Raw genomic sequence first — 14,418 nt, 5'->3', positions numbered from 1 at the left:
TATATATGTCTGCAATTTTTTTCAGTATATTTGAAATTTTCAAAATGCATTTATGTATTTTGGGGTGGTAAGGTATACACACTACTCTATAGTATGTTGTACTATGTTATACTATGCCTAGATTAGTAAATATGTCCATAGTTAGCGTGGAGTGGGTGTCATGTATTCCTATCGGTTCTGAATCGATCCCCCTATTCCTGACCCTATTCTAGTTAAACAAACCAACAAGTTAACTAGCAGTCAGCCCATGAGGCAGAAAACCCCCATGATGCAGATACCGTTATCTGACGCAGTCACACTACGGCACAGGAACGTGTTATCTGATTAGGTCATAACGCTTGCGATCTAATTAGACAAGCGATATTCCTCCAGCCCCTGATAAGGCATACGGAGTTCTCATAACAAATCAAACCTATGACAACCTGGGCAAAACCCTGCGGCCATTGTTTTGATTTCACCGAGAACTTTAGTAAAGGAATGTGCTAACGAGCAAGTCGTATGACATCTTTATTGATGTATCTATGTCCATCCTTACGTCAATCTCGGCACCTTAAAGGTATAAATATTACCGATCTTGCCATATGCAAACACACGCGTGGTGACGAGACGGAGCAGCCATACTTGCCGAAGCCGAGAGCAGAGCAGACCCCGCTGGCAGCAGCCCTGCCTTTCTGACGCGCTGAGAGACGCGCTGCTTTCTCCTGCCGAGAATCCAGCACCGGCGTTTCCGGGTAGCCCTCGCAGGCAGCCTGGAATATCGAGACCAGAGAGAGAGATACCATTCCTCATTCATCCTAACTTCCAGGTACAGAACTGAATAACCCCTCACAGAGAATTCTTTAGTTATTCACTTGGCAAAAACAAACTTAACTTAAACTGTAACTTTCTATTCCCGCCCACGTATTAGACTTAGGTCAGGTACACGGGGTAGGCGTATTTAGAAACACCAGTTGAGTACGTTTAGTCAAATGTATATGTGTATGTAAATATATTTTATTCATTTTAAAACATCTTATGGCTTAGAAACCATATCAATGTTTTTACAGTATTACTTTATACTATTGCTTTTAATGTATGCACTTTACTTAACTATAAGTATCGCAATAATATCGATCCATTTCTCTTGTACGAGAAAAGAGACTGATCAATAAATAACACCTTTTTATTGAACACGCCCGTCTCTTCCTTTTCTCTACATTCTGATGAGACTAAGAATGCACGTACTGACTGAGTAAAATAAATTGCCTTTTGTTCACACAACTCTCGAGATTGACTCTTGATTAGGGGAGAGCAAAGTTGTCATGTTCTATGGTTGTCAGAAACTAAATCCCTTCTTGTCTAATCAGGGAAGTTAAGTCCTCCTTGAACATTCGAGAAAGTTTCTAGCGAACTCTGAGCTACGCTGGCAAACCCAAAACTTTAAGTCTAGTATCGACAGTAGTAGACCTAGTTAACGTCTGGCCTAGGCCTTTACTGCTGTAGGTATTATTCCAATGCGCAGAGCCTATTGGGAAGATAGGAACTACACTACAGATCTTTGTGCCAAAATTAGTCATTCAGACCTCTGGTTTAGTCCAGAGGTTTAGTGTACGCAGATTTCCCGTCTTGACCTGGTGAAATCCTATAGACAGTACAGGCTTAGGGTCAAGCAGGAAAATAACACTTGACCAACTTACAATAGACTTTTTGGAGTTCAAAGACCAATACATGTTTGAACCTTATATGGATGAAATCCAACCTGCACGCGCGAGGAAGCTATTTATACAATTTAGGTTGGGCACCCTTCCCCTATTTAAATTTACAAAGAATTGGGCAAATCCCACTGTAAATACATGCCCAGCTTGTAATGTCCCCCCCCCCCGAGACAGTGATACATGTACTATTTTTCTGTTCTGGGTACAGATCACTAAGAAAATATTGCCTCGTTCCACTCTGTAAAAATTTGGGGTTCACTCAATGTATTGCTTCCTATCTAATTTTAGGAACTGAAACAAAAACTATTGTGGTATTTGCCGTCTCTCGCTTTCTTCTCTCAATGTGGAAAAGGCGACAAAAGTTGCTTAAAAAATAATTGCAATTGTGCAATTAACTTTTTTATATCTCTTTTTTAATGTAATGAGCTGTTGTCAGTCGATGTAACTTGTAAATAACCTTTTTTTAATTTTTTTTGATGAACTACTTTTTAATGTGTTTTTAGCTTTGTGATGTGTTACTTTGTGACTTTTATGGTCTTTTAGGGCCGAAATAAAGTTTATAAATGGAATGGCTTTGCTTTAAGATTTTCAAATATCTCACATATATTCTAAACAAGATATTTATTTATTTCAGGTTTTTATATAGTGCTGTTCCACCCGAGATGGGCATTACAGCATTGAAAGAAATTGTGTTACTGGTTGAGTGAGGAGAACCCCTTCTCAAGCAGCAACCACAATTCTTCTCAGGGGGAAATCACAGCAAACCCTAAATTAACCTGTGCTGATCCATCGGGTAGGTTGACACAGAGCAGTCAGGCTTAACTCAGAGGTAATGTGTAAAGTATTTGTGTTATACTGCCAACAGTAAGACAGTGATAATACACCACAAAAGGAGCTGACAACACAGTTAGAAAAAATAGTTATTCTTAATAAATAAAACAAGACCAGAACAACCAAAATACAATAAGGAGAACCAGAGATATTACATTTTAAATCTTTTAGTAAACATAGCGCCAAAAGGCATAAAGCGCCAACTGTCGATATCTGGTGGCGCAGGACCAGAACAAAGAAACAAGTTCAGGCTGACCGCGATGGAGTGCAGGTCGGCTACAGAGACCCAATTAGGCCCGCTGAACAAAGTACCTTAAATCTTGGTTTGCGGGGTGTTGCAAGGATCTGTGTCGAAGATGAGTTGCACAGCCAAACCAACGTGTTGGTTCCAAGAAGCGGTGAGGTTGCGATGTGAGGGCCTGCATCGCCTTCGAAGACCCCATCAATGGGGCTTGTGATGTGAGGGCCTATGCCGAGAATGTGCTGTGCAGTCAAGGCAATGCAGCAGTTCTGAAGGACTGCGATGTAGGTCTTTGCTGCAGGTCCAATCCAATCAGTAGCAACGATGCATCAGTTCTTCTTGGGTTTGCGCTGCACAGCACAGACATATGTTCCCGTGGCTCCATAGAGGCTGGTAATCACTACAAGCCCACTTTCAAAGGCCCAGGACTGGGGGGACTGCACTTGGCATGGTACACTGACAGATGGCAGAGTCCAGGTGAAAGGTTATTGGAAGCCTGTTGTGTCCCTGAAGCTTCAGGCCAGGAGGTCAGCCAACAAGCCCTTGGAGTCACTCTGGGGTTTGGGTTCAAGAGATGCAGGTCCAGTCCTTCTCACCCAGGCAAGAGGGCAGCAGGTCAGCATAACAAAGCAGCAGCACAGCAAGGCAGTAGTCCAGCAGGGTGCAGTATATGAGTGGCAGGCCTTCAGCAGCAAAACAGTCCTTCTTCCTGCCAGAGTATCCAAAGGTCCAGAAGTGCACAGAAGTGGTGGTGTCTGAGGTCCAGTATTTACACCCATTTGTGTCTTTGAAGTGGTGGAGAAGCTTCTAGAGGTTTCCCTAAATGGATATGGTAGGAAATGACCATTTTCTAAAGGTGCCATTTTGAGAATTCCAATTTGAACTCCATCTCCACCACAAGTTAGGTTTTTCAATTATGATTCCATAAACACCAAACATGAACTGACTATTTCTTCCCATTTGAAAATGACACTGATAAAATGTAATAGGGGAGCTCCAATGTCATCCTATAGAAGAGATAGGCCTTGCACTAGTGCAAAATTAATTTAAGAGTTTTTCACTACACGGGCATGTAAAACTTAAAGTACATATCCTACTTTTTGAATACATTGCATCCTGCCCTGCCCAGGGCCTACCCTATGGGTGACCTATGTGTACTAAAAAGGAAGGTTTGGGCCTGGCAAACATTTTGCTGTGCCAGGTCGAAACAGTAGTTTAAAACTGCACGCACACAGTCTGCAATGGCAGGCCTGAGTCATATGTAACAGGCGGATGTATGACGTTACAACGCATGCTTTTACCACGCATGCTGTTACAACGCAAGTATTACAACACAAACCTTTACAACGCATTACACTAGGGGGTGCTGGATAGTAAATAGTTTAATTTACTATTCCAACTCCAGTCCCCGTGGACACTAGGGAAGGTGTTGGATAGTAAATTAAAACTATTCCCTATCCTAGAGGGCCCCCCAGTGTAATGCGTTGTAAAGGTTTTCTCTGTAATACTTGCGTTGTAACAGCACTGCGTGGTAAAAGTTTCGTTGTAAAGGATGTTTCCCGTAACAGGCTATTTATGTGAGTGGTACAATCAGTGTTACAATGTTTTAAGGAGGAGCACATGCACTTCAGCACTGGTTAGCAGTGGTACAGTGAACAGAGCCCTAAGACCAGCACAAACAAGATCAGAAAAATGGAGGAGGAAGGCAAAACGTTTTTGCAGGGAGATCAGCCTAAGGCTGACAGGTCTAGCAAACACTTTGCACAATAGAAAGTGCACAGTAGTTTATCTTTACAAATTAATTGTGAAACAATGTTAAGATTTATAGCAAACTTTTGGCGACTAGGCTCCAGACAGTTATCGGTTCACTAGTCCATCCAGATCAATGTGGCTTCATGTCGAGACGTAGTACAAGACTGTGAATACGGCGTCTAGCGGTCGCCCTTGCTCACATGGGTGAATTCCATACAGATGTGGCCCTATTACTAGTCGATTTAAAAAAAGCATACATGTGCCCTTAAGCTTCTCTATCTTTCTGAGAAAGACTCTGGCCTCTGCATAAATAAGAAAAAATACTTACTCATCCCATTGTGAAGATGCAGTGCATCTAGTCCCTGGAGGGAGGGCATTCCCATTCGCCGTCTTAGTTTTAATTAACTTGCGATTCATATTGCAACACTGCTTGAACTTACTTATACACTTAACCTAGTGCCCCTCATGAAGACCACCAGGAACAGCCTGGTGGCGTGGCAAAACCTTGCGCTTATCCTCCTGGGTAGGATGGCCCTAATAAAAAGGATGACACTGCCCCGCTACTTATACACTTTGCAGTACTTCCCACTTCCTATACCAGACACTTGGTTTCATGATGTTACGATCCTTCCTTTGGTGTGGTCGTATCCCTGGATCCCACGCGCCAAATGCCGCTGCTCAGTTTATGATGTTGGTATCGCTGCAGGGGGCATTTGCCTCTACCACTGGATATCCCACCTACTGATTATAAACGAATGGTTGACGAGTTGCTGGAATGATCCAGAGTATGGAGTGGAACTCTGTAGGCTGGGGCTAGATGCGGTGATGCATTACCTATATGGCCGACCAATCCCCCTTAAAATCCAAGAAGCCACAGGGGTGACAGTCCTGTTATGGAGTGGGCCGTCTGCTTTACGGGTTGGGATGAACACCTAACTAGCCAAACCCCCTTTTGGAGGGGTCGCTGGTTGGAACATCTATAACACTTGGAGGGTTTTCACATATGGGACCTAATAGGGATCACTACGCTGGCCGTTGTGAGACATTGGTCTTATATATACTGATTTACCGACCTTCAGACCCAGTTTTCACTCTTACACTCAATTTCACAAATGCCTCCAGCTACTTCACACTCTCGGTTGTTCTAGTGCACACATTCAGAATCTCCCAGAATGTAACCCTCTGAAAGCAAAACTGTTGATGGGGAGGATGGTGCGGTGATGTACTTTCTGACTATAATACACTCTGGTAAACAACACCCCAGAGACACTGGAATGGCTTCACCAGAAGTGAGAGGAATAGATCAGGAAGATGGAGGAGGCTGAATAGTGGGAAACATGCATGGCCCCCTGAGAGCTAGCGATCCGGCCCGCCTACGTTAGATGCACCCTCACTACTTACACCAGACCTCCATGACGCCCCAGCGCCTGTGCACAGCAGGCATCCTATCAGACCACAATTGTAAATGTTGTCACTCTCCTACAGCCGATTTATTTCATATGGTGTCGCTATGACTGAAGATTACCCAGTATTGGTCTAGGAGTGGTGACACCCTCTCAGCCATTCTGTTGGCACTGTTGGGTGTGATGGAAGATTTTGGAGGCTCTCGAGGGGACACATATACGGTGGGACTAGCAACCCTGTTGGCCAAAAGCGACCTAGTGCACTCCTGGAAACACCCCGCTCGATTCCCCGAAGTTAAAACACTGGCATGGATTGGTGGAACCAATATGCAAAGCCCGAGGTTGTCGTAATATAGTCACAAATATTTGGGGCAAATGATGGGAGTATTATGAATTGTTTGCTAAATTGGATGATCTGTCCTCTACGGGCAACTGAACTGTAGGGGAGCGGCAGGGGAGGTATTGAGAGTGAACACGTGATACATTTTATTCCCATATTTTAATTGTAACATGCTTACCGTTATTGCGAAAGCAATGAAACCTGTTTATCAAAAATAAAATTGTGAAACAACATTGAAACTGAGTAGAAGGGAGGAGAAAGAAATAGGTTCAATGGAGGGAACTTGGTAAAAAAGTTATTAGGGCTTTGCAGAGACGAATTTGAAGCCAATACTCATGTGAATATTAGTGGGGAAGGGATTTGAGGGAATAATTTCCAGTATTCACAGTTTATTTTTGCTTAGCAACAGATATCCACAGTTGCTTTCTTTTAAATGCAGACTACATACTAGAGATGGTTAGTCTAATAACCTGCTATGTGCATACATTCTCACCCATATATGTAATTCGTGCAATTAACAAGGAATGTGGAATTGTACACATCACTCACATTTAGCCTGCAGATGTCCCATGTGCCCATACAGTAGGGCACTCCTGTGCAGCAGTACTCTTTCCCCTCCAAGCTAAAATTGTAATTTGTCATACCCACAAGGGGTCCCCTCCAGTGAGTAATTTGTATACAAATATGTGCAGAGGGCCAAGGTTTTGCTCAGATGTCTGCAGCTGAGGCTATCGAAGATCAGGGTGCCAAATACCAAGGCTACATAGTCTTGATTCCACCTTATACCTCTTTAATCCACAAACAGACACTCCCTGCTTCTTTATTTCACTCTTCCATGTTCTTTTTAATATCTGATTTCTCCTACTGTCACTCTTTCTATTGTCTTTCTCCTTTCCCCTTTGTGTGTTTTTGTCTCTTTCTCTCTCACTCGCGCTCTAGGACAAAGGCTGATAATGAAAAATAAGTGCTGGTCCCTACAAAAGAGTGTTGAAGGGCCTCACCTGCAGCCACCAGCCCAAATTAAGCATATTACCCATCCCTACTACTACTGCCAATTCCCCAAATTCTTCCATACCATGCAGTGGTGATGTCCCACCTGACCTGCTGTAACAATTTATGCCAGGTACCCAAATAAGAATTACCAGAGCTCTGATGAGCCCCAAACCGCGCATCCACGATATTCAGCCTCCAGCTCTTCAACACGTAACCAATACACAGAAGATCTGTTGCTGGCAGATGATCCAGGAACAATCACAGTTTGCAGTGGTTGCAGAACCAAGAAATAAATCACATTCACACAGGTTGTAGAGCAAAGAAAAATCACAGTTCAGGACTGTGTGCATAAGGCACAAAGAAAAAGGTCTGCATTGTTGGTATCAAACTCCCTGCCGCACTTTCAATGATATACAGACAATTGAGAGGAAGATTACTTCAGGTACAAGGCTCTAATCTGAGAGCACCAGAGACATGAAGGAAATTTACTGTTAAATTAGCAGCGGGCTAAAGACACAACTGGGGCCGTACTACATAAGGTGCCCCGGGGGCGCAACAGACGTTTGAGCCTGCTTTGCGTGCCCCTGGGGCACTTTGGTATTATAGAAGGTCACACCGACGCCTGTGCGTCCCCTTCTATGCTATCGCTAGCGCTAGCACACTTAAAGCACCAGCACTATCAACAGAAGATGTTCCCTCATTTGCATAGGGGCGGGCCCTATGCAAGTGACGGAATTCCTTTGACTCTGCGCCCGTGCCATATTACAGACGCAGGCGCAGAGTCAAACAAGCCCTCACGAGGGGCACTGACTGTGCGCTATTTAAAAGGTGGTGCACTGTCAGTGCGCCTCCTGACAGCAGCCCTCTGTAGGGGTTAAAGAGGATCCTATGGACCCCCCAGACATCACCTTGCAGGCGGGTACAGTCACTGACTGCACCCGCCTGCAAGGGGATCTCTGATCCCTGTTGAAAGTTCAGGCGGGTGCCGCCTGCACTGTGAAAACACGGAGCAGCTGCTTCATGTTTTCACATGAATGCGCTGCCCCCAGGGCAGCGCAAGTTCACGGCTGCCCCCAGGGCAGCGCATTCACCATAATGGAGCGCATTGGCATTGTTTACGCCTGGCGGGCCTTTTCAAAGGTGCGCCGGGCGCAGACAATGCCAATACGTAATACTGCCCCTGTTCTTCATGATATATTGACCTTATTGGAAAATGTACATTACAGCAGGTTTGTTGATCTGAGTTTTGTTTTTAATAATTATTTGTTTTTAAAATAATTGTTGTATCTGTTCACCATGGATCTTTACCAGATCAGACTACCATATGAATTGTTGTCCATATCTTGGTCACATGGACAGTCAAGCAAATGGAACCAAACCGTTTGGGAAACAGCTTGGTTTGTCGTCTTTTAGCAGACCTGTTTAACGGTAGTGGTTGTCCCAAACTTTTGCTGTTGCATTTAGGAGACAATGTCTTCAACTTTCAGGTATTGCACTTCTGAAGCCACTTTTATTGTTTGGAGAGAGCTGGTTCAATGGCCGGTATGGAAGGGGGCATTGAAGCACCATGCTATTGAATCTCGCAGGAAGTTAAACCAAGAAATGCAGGGGTTTGCAAGGGTCATGATATTTGTGTGATCCAGCAGGGCATCATCTCACAAGAAGAATTTTTGTGGTTTAATTCAGATGGGGGTTCAAATATCATAACTAAGAAATTAATATCATCTGTTGGAGATTTGGAGGATCCTGGTGAAAACATATGGTGATTAGGTAGTGGGAACCTGCAGTTGAGCATATGGTTGTATGCTTAGCTTCGTCAACACAGATGGTCAGGGGGTGGGGAAGTGGAGGCATGACAACTGGCTATGATATTCTTGGTTGGAAAACGAGGAAGATGTGTTTTCACTATTTAGAGACGGTTGTAGTCTTGCTGGGTGGGTGTATCCAGTTTAGGGATGGAAAGGAGTTGATGAGGCATCGGCAGCAGTAGATGGAAGAAGATGGGCAAAGGCAAGGAGCGGGGGGTGGGGGTGAGATTAAACAGTTTGGAAAAGACAGGGAGTTGTTTGAAGAGATATGAAAGTTTACTAGGGCTGTGATTGAGTTCTATAGAGATGTTTGGGTTACAGGGAGGCATAAGGGTAGTGGACGAAATTCGGAATGCATAGGTATTAGTGAGGTGGGTATTCACAATTGTAATGTAGACATGTCCTGTGAAATCTGCCTTTTGCACTGAATATCTTGGGCAGTGATTCTGTCTCACCTGAATCAGCTACTGTAGGGCAATATCACATCGGATGGAGAAAAACACAATTTATCATATGACACGTTGGAGACGCATTGCTCCTTTAGATTTGTTTTGCAAAGGACTGAGTGCCTCATTTATGAAAAGTGCTGCATCACTGCGGTAAAACAGCAATGCATCACTTTTCAGTGCGCCCTACTTGCGACATCATGGATGCGCCTTATTTACTTTACGATTCAGAAAAGGGGGTGGTGATGAACAGAGTGCATGAATTAAGCAGACCACTCTTACCCAGTCCAAAGATCAGGGCTTGATCCATCACCGTTTTTTAGCTCACTGCACCATCCCAGCTCAGAACTTGGCTATATGCAAATTAGTCTGTTCCTGTCCCAGTGCATGATGGGAACAGGGCAAACCAAACTACCAAGCCAATTCTTATACTGGGAAGGAAACAAGCTTCCGGGGACCGGTTTCTGCCATTTCAGGCGGCGTCGGCCCGGCTTGCTTGAAACCTGATGGTGCAATGAGCAAGGGACTCACATCTGAGTATACCCTTCCACGCTTATGGTGGACAAAATGATTCAGAAAAGGGGGTGGTGATGAACAGAGTGCCTGAATTAAGCAGACCACTCTTACCCAGTCCAAAGATCAGGGCTTGATCCATCACCGTTTTTTAGCTCACTGCACCATCCCAGCTCAGAACTTGGCTATATGCAAATTAGTCTGTTCCTGTCCCAGTGCATGATGGGAACAGGGCAAACCAAACTACCAAGCCAATTCTTATACTGGGAAGGAAACAAGCTTCCGGGGACCGGTTTCTACCATTTCAGGCGTCGGCGGCCCGGCTTGCTTGAATCCTGATGGTGCAATGAGCAAGGGACTCACATCTGAGTATACCCTTCCACGCTTATGGTGGACAAAATGATTCAGAAAAGGGGGTGGTGATGAACAGAGTGCCTGAATTAAGCAGACCACTCTTACCCAGTCCAAAGATCAGGGCTTGGTCCATCACCGTTTTTTAGCTCACTGCACCATCCCAGCTCAGAACTTGGCTATATGCAAATTAGTCTGTTCCTGTCCCAGTGCATGATGGGAACAGGGCAAACCAAACTACCAAGCCAATTCTTATACTGGGAAGGAAACAAGCTTCCGGGGACCGGTTTCTGCCATTTCAGGCGTCGTCGGCCCGGCTTGCTTGAATCCTGATGGTGCAATGAGCAAGGGACTCACATCTGAGTATACCCTTCCACACTTATGGTGGACAAAATGATTCAGAAAAGGGGGTGGTGATGAACAGAGTGCCTGAATTAAGCAGACCACTCTTACCCAGTCCAAAGATCAGGGCTTGATCCATCACCGTTTTTTAGCTCACTGCACCATCCCAGCTCAGAACTTGGCTATATGCAAATTAGTCTGTTCCTGTCCCAGTGCATGATGGGAACAGGGCAAACCAAACTACCAAGCCAATTCTTATACTGGGAAGGAAACAAGCTTCCGGCTCCATGTCGCGAGGGTTGCTGGAATCCTGACGTATCTGTCTGTACAAAAATGGCCCATTGCTGGAGTGTGTCTAGAAACAGATGTAACGCCAGCAATGCGAGTCCCTTGTGAAAAGGCTTGTGGCATCCATTACACCTGCTTCAAGGAGGCGTAAGTATTTGACGCAGTGATGCCATAGAAGTGACGCAGTGAAATTTGATAGATTTCACTGAGACACTTCTATGAGCCTTTTCTGCGCTGGACCGCCCACCCTGCATACATTATACCTGTTGCAGGTATAAAGTATTGCAGGGGTTTACAAAGTGACGCATCTGCCTAGATGCGTCACTTTGTAAATATGGAGCAGTGTGGCACATTCACCCAAAATACTCCAGACCCACACAATGAGACAAACATCACTGGTAGCATAAAAGGCCACTTTATTATTAAGATCAGGCAATTTCTTAAATATCCATGAAACCTAAAAACACTTGTTTGTCACTTTTCTGAACCATACAATTTTGCAATTTGTACCAAAACCTTATAATTTATTTGAACTTATTTGTTTGTAACTGTATTGACCAAAGGGACCATCATAACATCATTTCATGAATTCACCCCATGTTTCCAAAATCTTTCACTTTTCCTTCTTTTCCTTTCCTTTCCCCCATCCTGTTCCTCCCCCACCCTAATGAAGGGCGATCAAGTCCGCTCTAGACCTTGACGTCCCCCTATTCCGCCTGACAAAATACAGAATACATAAATTGCCTGTCCTATAGTGGCATATTGCAGTTAACACATATCTGCCTATTTTTAACAACAGTTTATTATTAGTATATATAACTTTATTCATTTATTTATATATATATATATATATATATATATATATATATATATATATATATATATATATATATATATATATATATATTTTTTTTTTTTAGGGGTGGGTGGGCGTTCCTTGCCTAAACGCTCCTAACTCCTAAACTGGACCCTAAAATGGCGCCTTTCCCCTGACTAACGCCTACGCACCTACCTGGCACGCGCTGGACCTAACCTACCCAATCGCCGCGCTGGGTCTGACCCATTTGGGCAAAAATCCCCGGGGGGAGACCGCTTCGCGCTCTGCTCCCCCCGAGGATCCCATTGTTACGCTGCCGCAGTGTCACAATAAGTGATGCAATGGCGACATAAGGCCTCATTAATAAGGCCCTGAATGCTTCCCACCTGCCTATGAATGGGTCCAATATCACAGACATCATAGTGTAGGTAATATATCCCCTTCATTTGACCATGCAAAGTGGTAAATAAGTCAAATGTAGATAAATATGTGCATGTGAGCTAAAATGTTTGCCTAAACTCAAGTAAGCTCTTTAGACAACCATGGAATCCAGTTCACAGATTTGACTTTAAATATCATGGACATCGGTATTGCCATCATCTAAACATTGTAAAATCATTAGAAAAGCGTATTATGGTCACTCACCTCCAAGGATGAAGACCACTCCTCCTGCAAGAGCCATCTTGCCTTTTGTGTTTTCATCACTGCTGCCTACTTTGGTGCACCTCAAGCCAAATAATGAGACGACCATGGCAAGAAGACCCAAAACCAGTGCAATGATCATCAGAGCACGACATGCTTGAACGTGAGCTGCATCAAAAAATGGAAAGAGAATCATTAGCAGCTTATAATAAAAATATGATAATGCAAAAATAATCATCATAGTAAAAAGTAATACAAATAAATATTTGAATTTGTTAGTTTTTATCCAGAATTCATTGATGCCCAAGCTAACATTAATTATATCCGGGGTCCAGAATGGCCTGATTCTTACCACATTTTCGTACTATGTAAATGATTACCATTTAGATTGATCTTATTTAAATTAAGCTTATGTGGTTGTCCTGTCATGGACAGACACATCTGAACATACAGTATATTTGACACAACTGTAGTATATACCACATGGCACACACTCTCAAAGTAAGGTCCACAATCTCCTCTATTTCTCTTGAACTGATCTATTACCTTGAACAAAGAATTGAATTATACAATGTGAACACAATGAACATTAGTTACATAAACAATCTGTGTTCCCACCTGGAGCAAGCAGTACAGAGCTTCAAAAAGAAGAAAAAGAAAAGCCATAAAACAATAGTATAGCAATGAGGACATACAGTGATCGCTAGGCAAACCGCCTCACAGAAGGGGGAAACAGGAAACCCAGGCAAACATACATTCAGACCAGTTCCACCCCATATGGACCCATACGACCTGCAATAGCTACCAATTTCGGTTGGCGCACCTGTATCTGACCCGTAGAGCTATCCTTCACAAAGGTCAGAAAGGGGGCCCATATTTTTAACAAAAGGCAACTTCGTATCTCTCACAGTTGCAGTCAGGCTCAACATCATGTAAATATCCCAGATCTTTGCCTACCATAATGGCATAGTAGGGAGTTCAGGGCCCTTCCAACCAAAGGCAATTACCAAGCGTGGTGACAGCAAACAATGAGTAAACAAATTATCCATATGGGAATTAAGTGGGTAAAATCACTCTTCGTCCAGGGCTCCCAGGAGTGCATGTAGAGGTTGGGGGTGAGAGTGATCTGGATCTGGTCTATAGCAGCGTAGAGAACAAATCCAGGGACCCCACAGGCTGCAAAGAGGAACCACTCAACTGTGTGCTTCAGGCTACCTCCAAACCTCCCAGCAAGGTCGGAGCGACCCACAGAAATCTGTCCTCCGCTTGGTGAGGGAGAAGGGAAGAGTCTTGCTCCCAGTGCTGGCAGGTGTCGGCCTGATGAGCGAGACAGTGGCAGATTGCCTTCGGCCAACCCCACACTCACCAGCAATGCGGCATAAGTCAAATGTAAGGGGGATGTCGCACCAAACAGTCATCACTCTTACGGCCTCCGGCGAGAATCACAGTCACTGTAGCTCTAGGCTGACTCCTCTTCCCAGCCGAGTGCACTGTTAGGCACCATCTTGAGGAAAGGGTACCGTGACCCCCGTGCCCAAAAAAACGGCCCAATCACAGTAGTCTCACATCCCTGGTGATCCTTGCCCAGCTTAGCATGGGGGTACAAAAGGGGGTGGTGATGGACGGAGCATCTGAGCCAATCAAACACTCACATCCAGTCAATAGATCTGGGTTTAATCCATCACCGTTCTTTAGCCCACTCTCCCACCCCAGTTCAGACATGGCCATATGCAAATCAGTCCGACCCTGTGCCTCATGGGAACAGTCCAGCCTGAACTGCCAAGCCATGCCTTCCCTGGGCCGGAAACAAGCTTCCTAGGACCGGTTTCTGGCATTTCAGCCGTCTTTAGCCAGGCTTGCTTGAATCCAGTGGCAAAGTGAGCAAGGGACTCACGTCTGAGCATACCCTGCCAACTTATGGCGAACAAAGCGGTACAAAAGGGGGTGGTGATGGACG

The 14,418-nt window shown here is 44.5% G+C and overlaps 1 protein-coding gene across 2 annotated transcripts in view; it reads right to left on the bottom strand.

The window, feature by feature from the left end:
- LOC144791700 (claudin-15-like) overlaps window positions 1–14,418 on the bottom strand; it is a 313,867-nt gene that overhangs the window by 172,149 nt on the left and 127,300 nt on the right. For both annotated transcript variants that reach the window (XM_078666446.1, XM_078666445.1), the window contains one exon: window positions 12,465–12,629. In XM_078666446.1, coding sequence (XP_078522572.1) covers window positions 12,465–12,629 — 165 coding nt within the window. The remainder of the gene's footprint in view (window positions 1–12,464; window positions 12,630–14,418) is intronic.

Source organism: Lissotriton helveticus, chromosome 11 (assembly GCF_964261635.1).
Source record: "Lissotriton helveticus chromosome 11, aLisHel1.1, whole genome shotgun sequence".
In the NCBI taxonomy this organism is placed as follows: domain Eukaryota; kingdom Metazoa; phylum Chordata; class Amphibia; order Caudata; family Salamandridae; genus Lissotriton; species Lissotriton helveticus.
Note: the sequence above shows the minus strand (reverse complement) of the source record. Positions and strands in the feature narration are given on the sequence as shown.